Source organism: Erinaceus europaeus, chromosome X (assembly GCF_950295315.1).
Source record: "Erinaceus europaeus chromosome X, mEriEur2.1, whole genome shotgun sequence".
NCBI lineage: Eukaryota > Metazoa > Chordata > Mammalia > Eulipotyphla > Erinaceidae > Erinaceus > Erinaceus europaeus.
In genome coordinates this window covers 2256807-2276742 of record NC_080185.1, presented here as the reverse complement: position 1 = coordinate 2276742, position 19936 = coordinate 2256807, and the positions used below count along the sequence as shown (strand labels likewise).

The 19936-nt window shown below is 53.9% G+C and overlaps 1 protein-coding gene and 1 long non-coding RNA gene across 4 annotated transcripts; one reads left to right on the top strand and one right to left on the bottom strand.

The window, feature by feature from the left end:
- Nucleotides 1-2927: 2927 nt before the first annotated feature.
- TREX2 (three prime repair exonuclease 2) lies at nt 2928-19887 on the bottom strand. Of its 3 annotated transcripts, none has more exons than XR_009547661.1 (2): nt 18809-19441; nt 2928-3086 (listed from the first exon to the last, which is right to left on the bottom strand). XR_009547661.1 is itself a non-coding variant. In XM_060183596.1 (2 exons), the coding sequence occupies exons 1-2, from the start codon at nt 19564-19566 to the stop codon at nt 17682-17684; spliced, it is 861 nt and encodes a 286-aa protein (XP_060039579.1). In that variant the 5' UTR covers nt 19567-19887; the 3' UTR covers nt 17469-17681. The 3 variants fall into 3 exon arrangements, 2 of the variants coding, with proteins under 2 accessions (XP_060039579.1, XP_007534962.1); XM_060183596.1 differs by lacking the exons at nt 2928-3086; nt 18809-19441 and adding exons at nt 17469-18423; nt 19448-19887; XM_007534900.3 differs by lacking the exon at nt 2928-3086 and adding an exon at nt 17469-18423 and having other exon boundaries at nt 18809-19438.
- Nucleotides 8324-11495, top strand: LOC132535785 (uncharacterized). Its single transcript, XR_009547492.1, has 3 exons — nt 8324-8435; nt 9940-10066; nt 10830-11495. It is a non-coding gene; the product is annotated as an uncharacterized LOC132535785 (long non-coding RNA).
- Nucleotides 19888-19936: the final 49 nt, after the last annotated feature.

The window sequence follows — 19936 nt, the reverse complement described above, 5'->3', positions numbered from 1 at the left end:
CAGTGCCCAAGGACCTGTCGACAAGCCCCCGGTCCCCACCTGCAGGGGGAAAGCATTCCGAGTGGTAAAGCAGGGTTGCAGGTGTCTCACTGTATCTCTCCCTCTCTAGCTCCCTTTTCTCTTTCGATTTATGACTGTCTCTATCCAATAAAGATAATTTTTAAAAATAACTTTTTTATTTTTTTATAAAAAAGGAAACATTGACAGAACCATAGGATAAGAGGGGTACAACTCCACACAATTCCCACCATCCGAACTCCACATCTCATCCCCTCTCCTGACAGATTCCCTATTCTTTATCCCTCTGGGAGCGTGGCCCCAAGGTCATTATGGGGTGCAGAAGGTGGAAGGTCTGGCTTCTACAATTGCTTCCCCGCTGAACATGGGCATTGACAGGTCAATCCATACTCCCAGCCTGTCTCTCTCTTTCCCTAGTAGGGCGGGGCTCTGGGGAATTGGGGCTCCAGGACACATTGGTGGGGTTGTCTGTCCAGGGAAGTCAGTGGCATCAAGGTAGTATCTGGAACCTGGTGGCTGAAAAGAGAGTTAACATATAAAGCCAAACAAGTTGTTGACTAATCATGAACCTAAAGGCTGGAATAGTGCAGATGAAGAGTTGGGGGGGGGGCTTTTAAAAAATATTTATTTCCTTTTGTCACCCTTGTTTTATTGTTGTAGTTATTATTGTTACTTATCTCATTGCTGTTGGATAGGACAGAGAAATGGAGGGAGGAGGGGAAGATAGAGGGGAGAGAGAAAAACAGACACCTGCAGACCTGCTTCACCGCCTGTGAAGCGAATCCCCTGCAGGTGGTGAGTCAGGGGCTGGAACTGGGATCCTTAAGCCAGTCCTTGCACTTTGTGCCACATGCACTTAACCCGCTGTGCTACCGCCTGGCTCTTGGGTCTTCATTCTGTAGATAGCTAGTAGGCCTATTTTAGTTTTAGTCCAAAGTCACTGTGACTATACTGGTTTTTTTTTTTTTCCCTGAGCCTGAAATCTGATATGCAGGTGGATTCAAGTTATTGTCTGGGGAGATGGTATCATGGCTGGAAAAAGGACCAGAAAGCTGGATCAGGGAAGAGAGTAGCTTCCAAATATGGGAAAGGTGTGCAAATATTGTTGACTGTAAACCTCATTGATTTGATCTGATCTGGGGCCCATATTCAGCTTAAGAGCCTATTTGACCTCTGCATCCCTGTAGATATGAGCTGAATCTGAGCTGCAAAAGCTGAATAAGGGCAAGAGACTGGCATACTTTAACAATGACTCTTTAGTCACTATCAGGCCACTCCATCCTTTGGGGCCCTAGTCGGGGAGTCCTGAGATTCCCAAACAGACATGATGGTCCTAGACCTCAAATCAATCCCTCTCCCCAGTATTACCAGTCATATCTATCAGGAACAACACAATAGACCCCTTTGTGGGCCCCCATAGAACCTTGCCCTCAACTTGGATCAACAAAGGTAGAGAATGTTCCATCCTCTGAAGGGAGTCTGGACAACATACTCTATGCTCCACCCAAGGAAGATGGGTCCTGAAATTGGGGCAGCTTGGAACGTTCCTACTCATGACCACAGAATGTGAGCTCAGATCTACAGGGATGCAGAGGTCACATAGGTTTCCTCTTTAGTCCTTTTTTTTTTTTTTTAGGAATCTGACTTTGGTATTCCCACATGTGGATAGTCTGTGTATTTTTGTGGGCTGCATGACGCTTTTTTAATCTGTAAAGGATATCGGTCTCCAAATATTGAAAATGTCTTTGAATCTACACCTACTCACAGCTCTATTTCCTCATCCTCTGCCCATACACACACTTGGCTCCTTATATCATCGCATAACTCACAAGTGTCTTTTTTTTTTCAGTCCCTTTCCCCTTTTTCTCAAGATAATTCTGTTTATCTGTCTTCAGGTTCATGACTTCTCTTTCATCTACAACCTATTTTTTATTATTTTTAATTATCTTTATTTATTGGATAGACACAGAGAGAAACTGAGAGAGGAAGAGAGGATAGAGAGACACTGTGAACGACATTATCTGATTCACTTCAAGTTCAATTCTGCTGGATATTGGCTTTCTTGAGTGTACGCTCATTTTCTTGTCCCTGTTGGAGATCAAGCATCGGGCTCCGGTGCCTTTCAGCCCCGTGTCACAGTGGTTCTGGATTTGTGCTGCCCCTTGTGTTTGTCCAGAGAAGCATGGTTGTCATGGTCACTACCACTGTCACTGTTGCTAGCAGTTGGCTGCATCTTGACTCCAAGCCCTGCCTCCCCTGAGCTGGGCATGAGCTGAAACCTGTCCTGGGAATATACACCTCAGGGGTCCCCAGAAATGTGGGCCAACTGTCTATGTCAGATCTGGGCTCCCTCACTGTGGTTCTCCTGCCTTACCCCAAACTCTGTCTTCTGAGTCCCTGACATGTAACCCCCACAGGCCAGAAGTTCTCTGTTATCTGTCATCACATTCGAACAATTAGACCAGCGGAAACTCACTCAGCCAGTGCACCTTCCTTTTCACCAGCTTGCTGGCTTTCCCTGGGCTTGGCTTCCACCCCTGCCCGTCAGACCAGCAGGAGGTTTGCCTTCAGTGTTTTGTCTGAATTCATCATTATCTGCCCGATTCCAGCATTGTCTCCCCATGACCAAGAGGGTAGTCATGGCAGAATTTGCATACATATCAACAAAGATGACTTTTGAAAAATGTTTTATTTATTATACTGATATATTTATTTATTTAAGAAAGGATACATTAACAAAACCGTAGGATAGGAGGGGTACAACTCCACACAATTCCCACCACCCAGTCTCCACATCCCACCCCCTCCCCTGATAGCTTTCCCATTCTCTATCCCTCTGGGAGCATGGACCCAGGGTCATTGTGGGTTGCAGAAGGTGGGAGGTCTGGCTTCTCTAATTGCTTCCCCGCTGAACATGGGCATTGACTGGTCAATCCATACTCCCAGTCTGCCTCTCTCTTTCCCTAGTAGGGTGGGTCTCTGGGGAAGCGGAGCTCCAGGACACATTGGTGGGGTCCTCAGTCCAGCGAAGTCTGGTCGGCATCATGCTGGCATCCGGAACCTGGTGGCTGAAAAGAGAGTTAACATATAAAGCCAAACAAACTGTTGAACAATCATGGACCTAAAGACTGGAATAGTGCAGATGAAGTGTTGGGGGGGTTCTCTCTTCAGACTCTTGTGTACTTCTGCTTTCAGGTATATATTTTTCCCTGGTTTATGGACACGTGTGAACCTATGCTCTATCTCAGGGGACCTGGTCTATATCTAGGTTTGGGGACTTTACTGGGGAGTGGACCACCTGGAATGGAATTAGAGAATACTATGAAAGGAAAGGTCTCACCCGAGTGATGAAGCGGAAGGGTTGTCATTCCACACCTGAAGTCTCTGGTCACGGTCTGAAGCGAAGCATGCTGGGGTGGCACTCGTTGCGTTGATTAGGTTGTGATCGGTGGATGCAATATTATTTGATATGAATTGAGAGAAGCATGCAGGAAAGTGGGCCCCACCCTAAGGTTCCAGAACTGGGGGAAATATAGGCTCTATAGTGGAAATGTGAGGTTCCTGCTGTCTTAGGATTCAAGAAGACAGTGGATAGTTATTGTTATCATCACATTTTTTGGTTATTATACTGATATATTAGTGAGAAAGATACAGAGAGAAAACACCAGAGCACCACTCAGCTCTGGCTGGTCATGATACTGGGGATTGAACCTGGGAGTCTGAAGCCTCCAGCAGGGAGTCTTTTACAGAACCATTATGCTGTCTCCCAGACTACAAAGATGATAAAAACTACTTACAAAAAAAGTATCTACAGGGGATGGATGGTGGCACGCCTGGTTGAGTGCACACCCTGTTAAGCACAGGGACCTGAATTCAAAACCCCTGATCCCCACCTTCAGGGGGCCAGTTCACAAGCAGTGTAGCAGGTCTTCAGGCGTCTCTCTGCCTCTCTCCCTATCTACCTCACCTTCCTCTCTCTATTTATCTCTCTTCTATCACATAAAATAGAAATTTAAAAAAATGACAGCCAGGACAGGTGGATTCATAGTGCCAGCACAGAGCCCCAGTGATAACCCTGGTGGCAATAAAAATAAATAAACAAGTGAACTTTCCAAATGGAGGCTGGGCCAGCCTACTCTGCCACTCGAGGAAGACGGGTGCTGAAATAAGTGCAGCTTAGAATGTTCCCAGCTGTGAATATGGACTGTGAGCTCAGACTGACAGGGATCCGGAGGCTGCACAGGCCCCTACACTAAATAGAAATAGACATGGGCCTCGGGTCAGGTGGATAGGGTAAACAACTAGATGTATTTGTTTATTTTCTTTGAGTTTGGAAGCTACTCTGCCCTAATCCTGCTTTCTAGCACTCTTCTCAACTCGGACACCATCTTCCCAGACAATATGTTTAGCCCACCTCCATGTTAACTAGCAAGCTCAGGCAAAGATCACTAAAATCATGGGCCCCTAGGAACATCCCTGAAATAGACTTTCAAGCTTCTTACCACTCTGAAATCCCTATTCTCACCTCCTCTGTTCCTATTTATCAAAAATTTTGTCCTGCCTCATAACTTACTGCCTTTCAGACACCAAGTTACAGATGTTACTATGATTCCATCCTGAATTCCCTGAGCAAACAGCCTCACCAATGTGCTCCGGAACCTCTCCAGAGCACCACCCCACTAGGGAAATATAGAAACAGGCTAGGGGTATGAATCCACCTGCCAATGCCCATGTCCAGTGGAGAAGTAATTTCAGAAGTCAGGCTTCCTACCTTCTGCCAAAAAAAAAGGACTTTAGCCATTACTCCCAGAGGGGAAGAAATGTTCAGGAAAGATGACTGGAGGGTTCTGAACTCCAACTCCATCAGGACCCAGAGAGAGACGAGGAAAAAAGGGAGGGCATTCGGAAGTAGTAACTGGTGTAGGTGTGACTTAAAATGGAAGAGAAGGCAGGACCATAGAAAAATGCGAGATAGAGAGACAGTTTTAGAAATAATAGTCAACCCCTATCTGTGGCCTTGGGAAAATCACTGCAGTTTGCAATGGAGAGAATGGGGACACAGAACTCTGGTGGTTAGAACAGGATGGAATTGTACCCTGTGATTGCATTGTTTTGTAAATCACTAATAAAAATAAAACTAAAAAAATAATAAATAAGTAAAACAGTGAAAGTTTCAGGAGGGCTGACAGCCCTCTCACCTGCTCCCTGACTGCCTGGGGGCAGGGGCTCTCTCTATCCCAGCACTGCTACCTCACACCAAAGGGCCTATCTCACCTCAGTTGCCCCCAGCCCTCCTGCTGTCACTGCCAGCTGACGAGGGGTGTGTAGACCCTGTGTACTCCCATCCGCATCCTTGAGTGGGGTTTGACCCAAGCTCAGCCCTTCTTGTGTGAGTTTTCTTGAGCTCTAGTAACAAATCACCACAAGCCTTGTGGCTTAACACACAGAAGATGTATTCTGCTTCCTCACCATTTCAGAGGGCAGAAGCCCCGGGTTAAAAGATCTGCAGGGCCTGCCCCACTTGAAGCTCACAGGAGAGGCCTTCTACTCTCGAGGGGTCCTGGGTTTCCTTGGCTTGTGGCAGCATCAACCCAACCTCAGCCTCCGTCTTCATATAGTGTTTCCTTTGTGTCTGTCTAAGAACATTTGGGCTTGGTTAAAGGGCTCATGTGGTGAATCCACGATGAACTCCTCTTGAGCTTATCAACATGATTGCATCTGCAAAGACCCCTTGTCTAAACACAGGTCACCATCATAGGCTTTAAGGGTTACGACCAGCCATATTTTAAGGGCTCACCATTCACCCCACTATACCTTGAGAGTCCATACCTGGGTCTACCTCTCTCTTCTCTCCAAGAACTAGCTCAAAGGCATAAGGGCCCAGAGCCAGGGGCAAGGGCCTTGGGGGGGGGGGGCTCTCCGCTGCTGCTCTGGAGAAGGACACCAAGGACCAGGCCCTGCCCCACCTCCTCACTTGCCTCCCAGGACCCCTTTCACTGTCCCTCCCCCCCTCCCATCTTGGCTCAGGTGAGCTGATCCCTTCATGAGTGACAGTGTCTGGCCACTTGATGCTAGCTGCCCCCACCTGCACACCCACGGGTGACAGGATGGATGGAGGTCCAGGGGGCATCCAGCCCATGGCTGGAAGGGGTGTGGCCCTGGGCACAGGGGAGCCAGGTTAGACCCCCTCTGCCTTCCTGCCCCTACAGCCCAGGTATGTTGGCCGGGTGGGGCCGCTGTGGCCCTGGGTGGTGGCCTGTCTCAGTCAGTGGTTCAGGGCCAGGGAGCAAAGGAGTGATCCTTACGGTGCCCTGGGAGGCAGCGGGCACGGAGCTTCCAGGAGGGCTCCTCGACTCCAGGCCCCGGTGCCAGGCAGCCCAGCCCCTCACACTGGGTACAGTTTCCCATTGGCTGTGGCTTCCCAGAACACCTGTCCTGAGATGCTGGGCAGTTCTCCGCAAGTGGGGATCCTGAGGTTGAAGCCCCCACAACGGGCCACCTGCTGGGGCTTCCCTGACATACTCCCCCGCAGCACCTCCCGGGTTGGGGAGTGAGCAGGGCTGAGTGGGGCTGTGACTGCCCCCCTCCATGGCCAGCTCTACCCAGCTCAGCAGACATCCAGGGGCTGCAGGCCTTCCAGAGGCACCAGGAAGCTGGAGGACCACCAGGGAAGAGGCGATCCCAGGCAGGGCGGAGCCTAGGATGCTGTCCACTGCGGTGGGGGGCAAATGGGAAGTGACAGCAGATTCTATGGTTGCCACTCAGGGAGGTGACACAGGGCTCCAGAAAGGCTGCAGTGAGTTGGGTGCCAAGCCCAAAGGCAGTGCCACCAGGGCAGCAGAGGCCAGCTCAGGGCTTCGTCGTGTCCCCAGTCTCTAATCCATGCAACTCTTTCCAACTGCTGTTTGTTTGTTGTGGGTTTTTTTGCTGGGAAAGAGCCCCATCTCGTGGCTCCCTTGTGGCATTCCCAGAGCCACTCCCAGCACTCCCTCCTGCTCTTCACAAGTGTGTGTGTGTGTGTGGGGGGGTTGTTAGGTGCTGTGCTTAGTGGTCTTCTACCTAGAGCCGAGGGGCTGAGGAGGACTTCAGTGGCCCTGAGTAGTGAAGTCCTGCTTTGGGGTGCACTTGCCTCTTTGTGGAAAGGACTTGGAGAGCTAAAGTGCTGAGAAGGCAGAGAAGATTGAGCCCAGTCCAGGCTTGGAAAGTAGGTCAAGACAGCGTTTCTGAAAGGCCAGGTTACGTCACCTGATTGGAGTCAGGCCACGGTGGGCCCTTTGTGTCTGTGCCGGGCTAGTCTCCCGTGAAGTGGCCAAGCTCCCTTCGCAGCTGAGCCCAGCCTCTGTGGGCCTCCCTCCTCTGTGGGCTGGGCAGGGCAGGGCGGGGAATGCTCCAGGGTATGAGGCCCAGGGGCAGCTTGCTGGAAGCAGGTGGAGGCAGGCACACCTCCCGGAGTTAGCCCAGCAGCATCACTGATGGGGGGGCTGGGCACTACCAACCACACAATAAAGCCACCCCAAACTCTGGCACCTGATGGCCATCTCTTTCTCTTTGGTTCTTAAGCATTTTCTTTGGGGAGGGGAGCAGGTAACTGGCCCCCCTTTCTTTCCCTTCTCCCTACTTTGTGGGTCTTCCTTTCATTTTCTTTTGTTAGCTTTTTCTTTTCTTTTTTACTTTTTAGTTGTGATTTAATACTGAGCTACAAGACTGGAAGCTTACAGGGTGTAGATCCACGCCGTAGCCACGAGCGGAGTTGTGTCTCCACACCCAGCCACCTCCCTAAGATAACAGAGAGCCTCCAGAGTTCTCGCAAAGTCTTAGAAACAGTTTGCTTTTTTTCTTTTGGAAGATTATGTATTTCAATTCTGTAGACTCCACACATGAGTGTAACCATCTGGTAGTGGCCTTTTTTCTCTCCGCTTATTCCTTTAAGCATCATCACTCCACTCCCATCCATTTTGACCCGAAGGGCACAATATTGTCTTTTTTGACTGCAGAGTAGTATTCCATGGAGCCTATATCCTTCGACTTATTTCTCCAGTCACCTATGGATGGGCATTTGAGCTGCTCTCACTCTTGGGTTTCTTTTCCTTTTGATGAAGGACATCTCAGACCTCCCACTTGCTACCCTCCCCGCACCCTGCCCTGTGGTCACTGTCGCTGGGCTGGCTTGCTGTTTCATGTGGTCTGCCCGTCGTGTCACTTCCTTACAGCGAGTACACCCATGGGTGCACGTGGCCAGCATTTGTGGTTTCCTTCTGGATGACCTCACTTGACCTTTCACCCCTTCCATTTTGCTGCAAAAGCAAAACAGTGTCGGTTTCTGTGCTCGAATGGTTCCCAGTGTGGAGTGCAGCACATCTGTTTCCTGTCACCCATCGCCCACCAGGCACTTGGGCCATTTGGACATTTTCACTGCGGTGAGTAGCCAGGACTCTCTCTGTCCCTGCTTCCTTAGTGCTCCAGGGGGGCTGGGCAGGTCTCTGCTGGACCCCATGATAGCCCCCCTTTCAATTTCTTGAGGAAATGCCAGAGCACTTCCTCAAGGCTCCCAGGATGGGTGCACCAGCTTCTACTACTCCCACCACCGGTGCCCTGGGGTGTCCTGCACATACGCACAGACACACAGAGACACACAGACACATACACAGAGACACACGCAGCGTCTGCTGGTACGGTGTTTGCTGTGACCCATTCCCTCAGGAGTGGGGTGGGAGTCACAGTGGTCAGCGTCTGCATTTCCAGGAAGCCTCTCTCCTCCACAGTATCTCCCAGGGAGAGAGCACCTCTCTTCTCCACAGTATCTCCCAGGGAGAGAGCACCTCTCTTCTCCACAATATCTCCCAGGGAGAGAGCACCTCTCTTCTCCACAGTATCTATCTCCCAGGAGGGCTCACTTGTCTTCCCACAGTATCTTCCAGGGAGAGGTAGCCAGGGAGCTGGCAGTTGTCTGTCCTCCGTGCCAGGCTGGCCACTTCCTGGTGGTGTGTTTAGTCTTCCTGTGCCTAAGACCGTCCACAAGCTGGGCCTGGGTCACGAGGCTGCCCCGGGATGTGGTTGAATTTTGGCAAGAGCCCTCCTCACAGCCACCCATGCCTCGCACCTAGCCTCTGTGCTAGCATTCAAGGAGCTCTCTCTCTCTCTCTCCTGTCACCAACAGGATGCGCAGGGCATCTTGACGTTGGCTAGTCGCCCCCTAGCCCTGGCGACAGCATCTGCAGCACCTTCAGTGATCTCTGCTCTCTGATAAGCACAGCTAGGCTGTCACACACATGAGTGTGAGCAGCCCCTCTTGCCAGTGTGGACTGGCAGTGAGCCTAGGTGATAAGGGACTCTGGGAGGATTTGAGCAAAGGCCCACCCCTGCCTTCCCTGCAGCACCCAGAGCCCGGCCAGCTGTTCTCTCTGCTCCTCCTGGCGCCTCACACGGCAGCGCCTGGGCAGGCAGACGAGAGCAGAAGTTCTTGCTGGGACAGACCTTCTGGGGTGGTGGGGTCTGTGCAGATGGCGGTGAGTTCAGACGAGGTGGGACTGCAGTGGCCCCAACGCAATGGCCAGGGTCCTGTTCCAAGAACATACGCAGGAGCCTAGACATTCCAGGGGGCTGAGGGCGGATGGAGGCAGACTGCAATGATGTGGCCACCACCCAGGCCCACCTTGGTTCTCCACCCCACTTGGGGCCCACTCCTCCTAGTCATGACAGCCAACCTCCTGATGGTCAGGCCCGAGGAGAGCAGGGCACCCTCCCCTCGGGAAGGTCACAGCCCCTGCCCTGCATGTCCATGCCACCTACCCCCCTGCTCCTTTGCTGAATCCAGATGCTCTCCACCCCTGGGCCCCCTCCCACCCAGCTTTCGTTGCTGCCACTGTGCCTTGGGGCTTGTGGGGAAGTATCCCCTGCTGTCACAGGACTGGTTCATTCTAGGTGCCAATATCTTTTGAGGACGTGTCCGTGTACTTCACCAAGACAGAATGGAAGCTTCTGGATCTTAGGCAGAGGATCCTCTACAAGTAGGTGATGTCGGCAAACTATCACCACCTTCTGTTGCTGGGTAAGAACCCCTCCCCCATACACATCCTTAGCCCCCCGATCTTCTCTGATTTGGTTTAGTCCCATGGTGCTTTGCGTGTAGGCTATTGCAGTTTCCGGAGTAAGGACATGCGTGTCCTGATGGCATTGGACGAGTGGCACCATCCAGGTCCTGTGAGAAGGCCAGCTATCAGCTGGTGCTCTGAATGGACCTGTGTTTTAGGTGAACAGGACAGAGAGGTGCCTCAGGGGAAGAGATGTAAAGTTGCATGCAGAAGGTCCTGGGTTGGGTCCTGGGCACCACCCTACCAAAAAAAAAAAATCAAATTGGGAGTCGGGCGGTTAGGGCAGCGGGTTAAGCGCACGTGGCTCGAAGCACAAGGATCCTGGTTCGAGCCCCCGGCTCCCCACCTGCAGGGGAGTCGCTTCACAGGCAGTGAAGCAGGTCTGCAGGTGTCTCTCTTTCTCTCCCCCTTTCTGTCTTTCCCTCCTCTCTCTATTTCTCTCCGTCCTATCCAACAATGACATCAATAACAACAACAATAATAACTACAACAACAATAAAAAAGACAACAGGGCAACAAAAGGAAAAATAAGTAAATAAAATCAAATATTCTTATTTATAAAGTATCGAGTAGCACATTTCAGAAAAGTTCAGTGTGAGTCTGTCAGATAGCCTTTGCACAGAACGGCGTAGGTCAAGCGGGCTGCTTCCATCCAGAGCAGAGACTCGAACTACATCCCACACGTGTGTGCACAGCTTTCGCCTTTACTTGTCTCTCCAGGGCTGCATGTCGCTCAGTTCTGGAATGGGACAGTGTGTGACTATTTCAAGGCACCCTCATTGCCGACGGTGGCAGGCGGCGGCGGGCGAGGCTTCTGATATGTCCGCCTCCTCCCTGCACTTGCTCTGTTGTCCCTCTTCATTCCAGCCACGGGGGCTGGTCTCTCTCTCTCCATCTTCAAGCAGAGCACCCTTCGGGAGGCTTCGCTGCACCCCGTGTCCCCACCGTTAGGTGGCCCATCCGTCCTGGTTCTATAAGAGCTGTAGGCCTGGGGGCCGGGTGGCAGCGCACCTGGTTGAGCGCACACGTTACAATGTGCAAGAACAACCCAGGTTCGAGCCCCCAGTCCCCACCTGCAGGGGGGAAGCTTCATAAGTGGCGAAACAATGCTGCAGGTGTCTCTCTGTCTCTCACCTTCTCTATCCCTCCCTTCCCTCTCAATTTCTGACTGGCTCTATCCAATAAATAAACATAATAAAAAATTTAAAAAGAGGAGCTGTAGGCACAAGTCTTCTGTCGGCTCTGTCGGTGCCAGATGTGTTCGACTACACTGCTTTGGCCTCTCCTAAGTGTTGTTGTTGTTGGTTTTGATCTTGAAAAGCACACTGTTTCCTCTCACTTGAACCCAATTCATAGGCCTTTCGCCAAGTAGGACTGTGCCATGTGTCTGCTTCCAGAGCCAGGAGCCTCAGTTGCTTCCCAGCATGCCTCCCTCCAGCCCTGCCCACACCTGATCACGGCCCGACCTACACTATAAAAAGATGGGTCTGAGGACTTGAAAGTATTCTGAGACTTAAAAAACATTCTGGCAAAGGCTTCCAACAGAAAACAAATCAAATCAAAACAAGGAAGGAAGAATCCAATTAAATTGTGGGGTTTTTACAGTGAAAATATTCCAGGCTTGATCAGTGATGTGGGACAAGAGAAAGGAGGTGTGTGGGGGCAGAGAACACAGAGGGCAGAATGAGGAAAGGTCAGTGAAGGGACACTTGGGTAGAAAAACAATAACATTGCTTCCTCTGATTATGGGGGTAGAAGGGAGAAAAAAATGCCTCAGCTGGGAAAGTGGACATAAGTAATGACAGTCCAGACTGGCACACTTACTCATTAGTGGTTTAATGCTCTCACATATGGAGTTGGGGGTGGCAGGTGGGGGCGTTGGCTCTGCAGCACAGCAGGGCCCAGCATGACTGCTTAGAGTAGCTTTACCTCATGATCACAGAATGGCTGCTGAGGCTCCAGCCATCACATACTAAGTTAAGGACAGAAGGAAAGGACAAGTACAGTTGCATCAGGCCCCTTTTCCAAGAAAGCAGCAACTTCCTCAGATACTGGACCAGCAGTTTTCCACTTAGGTCTCAGCCAGAAATGGACTGCATGGTCACCCTGAGCTGGAGGACAGGCTAGGAAAGCAGCACACAGGATTGCCATAACCTGCCAGTTGAGGATGAGCCCACCGGGGCTGCTTTCCTGAACAAAGCTGGAGTCTTAGCCTCAGGGAAGGCTGGGCTGGGCTGGGTTGAGTAGTGCCCTCCCCTGGCCCCAAGGTAAGTGGGAGTCCTAGCCCCCGTTATTCTGTGGCCATATCTGGAAGCAGGGTCTGCGCAGGTGTGGACAGTTCAGAGGATCGAGCTGTGGAGTGGGCGATGCCTAGGAGCCCCCGTGTGTGCAGACTCGGAGCCAGGAGAGCAGTGCTCTCATCACACAGCCTAAGGCCTGGGGACAGGGGTGGGCACTGTCCTGAGCACCTTTGCAGGCCAAATGCTGAGAGCAGAGATAGTATAGAAAGTAGCAGGTTTGTGCCCAGGACTTCGGACTCTGCAGCCAGTCCCTTCTCCCCTGCACCCCCCCCCCCAGCTGGCTGGCTCTGCCAAGTACCCTCCCTGCCCTTTGGTGGATGAGCCCTTACATTCCCTGGAGAGAAGTGCCTTCAGGGCAGGCTGGCTTTCCTGAGGGTACTACAGAAGAAACCCAGACCTGCCAAGCCCTGCTTTGGGAACCTTACTGCTGGGGAATGATGCAGATGCAGTCACATCTGCCAAGCTGTCCCCTCAGGCTTTGCCACTTCCCACGATATTCTCGCAGTGCCTTTTTCAACCAATCCTGTTCCGACACGTCACTCCTGGTTGTTGCCCTATAAAGCCCTTCTTCTTCCGCCCCTCGTCTCTCTTGCCCGCTTTTCACATTGGTGATTAGACGCAGGAGGGTGGTCCGGGAGGTGGCCATTTTTGCTACCTCCTCGTGGCCCGAACCACTGCACTCTCACCCAACTCTGAGGTGCCCGTGTGAATAAACAGTTGTGTTCCCTCTTCGCTCCGGATCTCCTCTCTCTCTTCTCCGCGGCGCAGCCCGACACCTTACCTGGGGGGAGGGGGCGCAGAGGTGCTGTGCCTTCCAAGTGAGGCACATCCCCAGCCAGCCGAGGTTTAGAGAACACTGACAGCCTTACACACACACACACACACACACACACACACACACACACACACTGCCCCCAGTCTGAGAGCAGAGGAGTGGGAACAGCCCAGTCGTACTCTCCTCCCTAGAACTTGTTTCTTTCCTTGTGACAAACAGAAAGAGCCTTCAGGCTTTGGAGGCGGGGAGGGGACACTGGGTTGGGTTGGGGACAGGGGTCCAGTTGTGAGCCCTACCAGGTGCCCTGCCTCCCAGCTGCTGGGCACTGCCTGCTCAACTCCACCTGCACCACACCCCATCTCCTCCAGCCAGAACACTCACAAGTCGCCTGCACTTCTCACCTTCTGAAAGACAGAAAGGGGTAATCCTGTTGGGCAGCGGTGTGTCTACCTCAGACCCGAGCTCGTGCCCCTCCCCAGCCCAATGTCCCCACATCTTAGGGGCATCCCAGCCCGAAGTGCCTCTGGGTAAAGCATCTACCCACCCAGGGAGAGGGAACTCAGAGGAAGCTGCCACTGTCCTAGGCTCAGGATGGAGGCCATTCGCTGGCACAGGTGGCACCAGATTGAAGCCACCACTCCCGCACTGCCCAGGCGGCTGGTCTCCTCAAGACCTTGTGAGCGGTGCAGGTCATTCACTTTCCTAAAACAGACGTTTTTGTTTTGGGAAAACAGTGTTATCTCTGGTGCTTGATGCTTATGCAACTCCATGGTTACCAGAGGCCATTTCTTTCTTTCTTTTGTTTTTTTAATTTCTTTATTGGGGAATTAATGTTTTACAGTCGACAGTAAATACAATAGTTTGTACATGCATAACATTCCCCAGTTTTCCATATAACAACCCCCACTAGGTCCTCCGTCATCCTTTTTGGACCTGTATTCTACCCACTCCCCACCCACCCCAGAGTCTTTTAATTTGGTGCAATACACCAACTCCAGTTCAGGTTCTGCTTGTGTTTTCTCTTCTGATCTTGTTTTTCAACTTCTGCCTGAGAGTGAGATCATCCCATATGCATTCCTCTGTTTCTGACTTATTTCACTTACCATGAATTTTTCAAGGTCCATCCAAGATCGGCTGAAAACGGTGAAGTCACCATTTTTTATAGCTGAGTAGTATTCCATTGTGTATATGGACCACAACTTGCTCAGCCACTCATCTGTTGTTGGACACCTGGGTTGCTTCCAGGTTTTGGCTATTACAAATTGTGCTGCCAAGAACATATGTGTACACAGATCTTTTTGGGTGGGTGTATTGGGTTCCTTAGGATCTATCCCCAGGAGAGAAATTGCAGGATCACAGGGTAGGTCCATTGCTAGCCTTCTAAGAGTTCTCCAGACTGTTCTCCACAGAGGTTGGACCAACTTACATTCCCACCAGCAGTGCGGGAGGGTTCCTTTGACCCCACAACCTCTCCAGCATTTGCTGCTGTTACCTTTTCTGATGTATGACATTCCCACAGGAGTGAAGTGGTATCTCACTGTTGTCTTTATTTGCATTTCTCTGACAATCAAAGACTTGAAGTAAAAAAAAACACCAGTTATTATTGCACCAAAGTAAAAGAGTCTAGGCTGGGTGGGAAGGGAGGGGAGAGTTCTGGTCCTAGAACAGGATGGCAGAGGACCTAGTGGGGGTTGTACTGTTATATGGAAAACTGAGAAATGTTATGCATGTACAAACTATTGCATTTACTGTCAACTATAAAACATCAATCCTCCAATCAAGACATTTTTAAAAGAAAGAAAAGAAAAAGGGTATTTTGTTTGAGGTTCTGAGGTCCCAGCTTTCAATCCCTGGGATCATCAGAGTTGAGCAGTGCTCTGGTGGGAGGGATGGGGGAGGAGGAAGAGGAGGAAGGAGAAAGTGTGTGTGTGTGTGTGTGTGTGTGTGAGAGAGAGAGAGAGAGAGAGAGAGAGAAAGAGAGAGAGAGAGAGAGAGAGAGAGTGTGTGTGTGTGTGTGTGTGTGTCTGGGAGCAGTGGAATTACATGCAGAGGCCTCAGCTCTGCCAAAAAAAAAACTTAAATAAAAACAAATCAGGGGAGTCGGGCAGTAGCACAGCAAGTTAAACACACGTGGCTCAAAGTGCAAGGACCGGCAGAAGGATTCCGGCCCGAGACCCCAGCTCCCCACCTGCAGGCGGTGAAGCAGGTCTGCAGGTGTCTATCTTTCTCTCCCCTTCTCTGTTTTTCCCTCCTCTCTCCATTTCTCTCTGTCCTATCCAACAACAAAGACATCAATAACTACAGCAACAATAAAAAACAAGGGCAACAAAAAGGAAAAATAAATAAATAGATAAAATACAGTAAAATAAAATAAAATAAAATAAAATAAAATAAAATAAAATAAAATAAAATAAAATAAACAAAACACATTCAAACCAATGGAAAGACTCAGAACTCATCACTCCACGTACTGGTGTGAACCATTTGGCACCACCAGGGGGTGGTGCAGGCAGTGTGATATACAGTCTTTTCACCACCTTCCCGAGAGAGAGAGAGAGAGAGAGAGAGAGAGAGAGAGAGAGAGAGAGTTGTGTGTGTGTGTGTGTGTGTGTACACAAGCAGCTTGAAAGTAGCAAGGGGGGGCGCTCACACCAAAGATCTGTGCAAAGCCAAGTAGAAAGCAGCCCGTTCAGCTAGGAGGTCCTTCCCATCACTGCCAATAGTGACAACTGATGTGCCGCTTCACTTTATTCACTCATGAAAGGGCGACTGTCACCAAACACTGACTGGCACAAGGCCCAAGGGGCTCACCGACTGAGTCATGGGCACACGTGAAGCGGCAATCGGCGGGCACCGAGCCCTGCCACTACCTACTCTGTTAGGGACAGAGTAGCTGATGGTATTTGCAGGCTGTGTCACGACCTTTCTCCAGGTCCCTGAAGTCTGCAGCACGGGTTTCCCAATATCCACGTGCACACAGTGAAATTGGGGGTGAGGGGGACTCACGGCAGGGACTCCTGGTGACGGCCGCAGCGTGGCCCCCGCTTGTCTGAGCAGCTCGAAGGCACAAAGCTTGGCCTGGCCACCAAGTTCCAGGATGCCCAAGGATGGTGACTAGGAGCCCCGGACAGGGCTGGGCTCAACAGGGTGGGAGGGCAGGAAGGCGGGGCCCACCCTAGGGCTGTGGACCTGCCCACCCAGGCCTGGCCTGCCTGTCGAGTGAGGAGACCCACTTGTCATGACCCGCTGAGGAGCTGGTGTCCTAGGGCCAGGATACTTGGGGCCTGGCCCGCTTGGGCACCAGGGGGCCTGAGCCCACCCCCACCCCCATGCAGGTCTCTGGGCCAGCCCTGCCCCACCACATGGCACTCTCCCAGGGGTCTTTTGGCATAGGGGTCCAAGTAGCACCCCCAGGAGAGCTCAGAGCTCACGCCAACCACACCCCCGTCCACCTGCTTTCTGGTTTTGCCTGACCTTGCACCCTGGGCGCACGCTGCCCTACCCTCCTGCCCCTGACCACCGCCTCCCATGGGACCCGGCTCCTGGGCGCCGCCCACTCCACGGAGTTCCCTCACGTGCCTCACGATGTTCTCCACTGAGCAGCCTGAGCGCTGCCGCCTCCACAGAAAAGTCCTGGCCCTGTGGCCCCAGCCCGTGTCTCTCCACTCCCCTCAGGTGGGTACCCATCCTTGCCCGGGCCAGCCTCGCCACCTTGCACCCTGCAGTGTCTGCGGCCCGTCGCTCTGACCTACTTCGGGCCCCGAATGGGCCGGGCTGGCTCAGCACTCTGGGCTTTGCTCATGGAGTCACTCGAGGTGTGGCAGCCCCACCCACCCTCCCCACTCTTCCCACCTGCTTCCCCGGGCTTCCTGCCCTGCCTCTTCCCACTCTCTAGTGACACAGCTGGGGCTCAGAGACAAAGGTGGCTACCGAGAGGCTGCTGTCCCCATGCCCAGGTGTGGCCCACACCAGAGGTCTGGGGCGCCCCTCATCCTGCCTACCCAGGCGCCCTTCTGTCAGCTGTCAATGCCAAGTCCCTGACCGTGTGCCCGCTGCAGCCCTGCTTAGCCTACCCTGTCACCCCACTATCACTTGGCCAGGCAGGGTAGAAGCTGGGAGGGGTGAGCTCTGGGGCTCAGCTCCCCTCCAGCACATTGTCCCTTGAACTGAACCCCCAGACACAGGGGGAGGGGACCGAGAGGCGTGTAGAAAAGCAGCAGGTGACCTGGGTGGCTCTGCTGCGCTGGCCCCTGGGGCAGGGCACAGAACGGCTGGACAGGCAGATGGTGAGCAGCGGGACGTTTATTGGGACTCCACGGGCACGGGCCAGGGTGTGCCAGGAGGGTCTGGGGTTGTGGGACTTCTCATGCCGGGGCAAGGACGGACAGGCGCAGGGCTACCTGACGAAGGGGTGAGGCCACCAAGGCTGAGCCCAGCGAGCCGGGTAGGTTGACACAGCCCCGGCGAAGGCAGTGGCCTGGGTGCAGAGCCTGGAGCTCAGCCCTCGAGGCACGGACCATCGGACAAGGCATACATGGGCTCGATGTGAGCCCAACTGCACGCCTGCTCGTCGGCCCAGGCCAGCAGCTCAGGAGCGCGGTGCAGGAAGACCATGAGCAGCGTGTGCACGTCACCCTCGGCTGAGTGGGCGGCACAGGGCTCGGCCTGGAAGTAGCGGCGGAAGAGGCTGCCCAGGCTGTAGCCCTTGCAGCTCTGGGACCGCGTGCCGTGACTGTGGGCACGGTCCAGGCCCCGCAGCGCAGGCAGCGTGTCCAGGCAGACGGTGTCTGGGGGCAGGTGGGCGCCCAGGCGCTGCAGCTCTGTGCGCAGCAGCGGGAAGTCATAGTCAAAGCCATTGTGGGCCACCAAGCAGATGGGACCCTCCTGGCGGCTCAGGAAGGCCTGCAGCGTCTGCACCACGGCACCATCGAAGCCAGCCTTCCCGCACTGGGCCAGGCCCTCGCTGCTCAGCCCGGTGATCTCACTGGCCTTGGCAGTGAAGGGGCGCTGGGGCTGCATGCACAACGTCAGTTTGTCCAGGACCCGGGGCAGTGCCAGGCCACCGGACCTGGTGCGTGAGGGGCCCTCTAGTGAGGATCGGTGCACGGCGAACAGGGATAGCTCGGCGATCTCGGGGTCCACCTCGGGGAGCCCAGTGGCTTCCAGGTCCAGGAAGACAAAGGTCTCAGCCCGGGGCGCCTCGGCCATGGCGATGTTGCAGGGGACAGGGAGGCGACAACTGCCAAGACGAGAGGCTCAGGCCCTGAGGCCCCACATCTGGCCTCAGGGTCACCGCCTGCTGCCCCTTCCCCTATCATGGGCTTCAGACTCATGTGCTGCCTGGCTGAGGGCCATTCACTTCTGCCACCTCCCCCTCCACCCCCACCTAGCAGGCAGCAGAAGGGCAAATCCATGGCATCGGGCACTAGTGTGTCCTCAGCCCCACACAGCACCTCCACGGAGACACCTTCCCAGGAGTCCAAGCATGGCAGCACTGGCAGCCGGCCCATGGCACTCCTGACCCTCTCCCCCCTCCCGGTGCTCTGCCCGGCCCTCCGTTCCCCAGCAGGCCTCCTCCGCCTCGTGGCTGGCAGCAGTGCTGCCCAGCCAAGCGCCATGCTTACCTGGGGCAGGCACTGCGACTTCCTGGGCTGCTGGGCACCTGTGTGGCGCTGGCAGCTCCGGGCAGCCTTTAATCAGCAGCCTGGCCCGCCCCCAGCCACCTGTTGGGCAACCAGGCCCGAGGCCACAGGACCCGTGTGGCCGGCTTGCCTCCCCTCACTCGCTCACCCAGAACACACGCCCGTGTTTACAGGCCGCACAAAGGCTCTGAGCACTGCGTCATCACAGCCTTCCGGGACCTGCCACCAGGAGGGGACCCTGGCCACTATGGGAGGTAGCCTGGCCTCCAGAGGCTGAGGGCCCAGGAAGGTGTGCTTAGGATAGGACCTCGAGGCTGCTGCGGGCCCGCGTGCGGCCAGCGGGGCATCAGTGGTCCCCGCGCCGCCGCCTGCTTCCCGTCACCCACCGTGGGGTTCCACGCCCAGCAGGAAGAAAAGGTGGAAGCTGTCCCGGGACGTTAGAACAGAGCACAGAAGGGGCTTGCCTGGGGCTGTAGAAAGCAAAGGCTGGCGTGCAGCCCACCCACCTTTCAGGGTCAGCGGGGGTGGGGGACACAAAGCCCTCAGACTGCGCCTCAGCCAGCCCACCCAGCCCAGTCACCGCAAAAGGGACACGAGAAAGCCCTACGGTCTGGAGCTCACTAGCACGGGGAAGCAGGCATCTGCAGCTCGGCCTCCCTGGGGGCCAGGGTGACAGGCCTCATGGCCTCGGGGACAGAGGTGACAGAAGGCCTACCCGTGCTCCTGCTTTCTAGGGTCATAGGGAGATCTGGCAGCCCCAGTCGGAGGATCCCCGGGGCTGTGACAGGCGCACTGCTCAGGGAGGTGCTGGCTCATCCCGGGAAGCCCCGAGACAGCTTCCTGGCCGACCAGTCAGGCCACCAGCAGGACAGACTTCCTGGGCTGTGCTGGGCAGGCACCCAGGAAGGAAGGAGGGAGGTACCGATGAGCCCCGCCTGCCAGGGCACAGACTGGGGTGCACGGGGCTGGGGGCACGGTGCAGCCTCAGCAAGGTCAAGCTTAGCATGATGGTAGCAGGTGAGGGCACTGAAGTGGTGTGTGTGTGGGGGGGGGATACTGACATAGCCCAGAAACCTGAGCATAGCAGGAGGAGAGGGCACAGAGGGGACC

Excerpts from the sequence above, each read along its gene's own strand:
- TREX2 (XM_060183596.1), bottom strand. The coding sequence starts at position 19,566 with ATGACCCTAGAAAGCAGGAGCACGGGTAGGCCTTCTGTCACCTCTGTC. Across the intron at positions 18,424-19,447 it reads ATGCCTGCTTCCCCGTGCTA|TTGTCGCCTCCCTGTCCCCT; the intron begins GTGAGCTCCAGA and ends TCGTCTTGGCAG.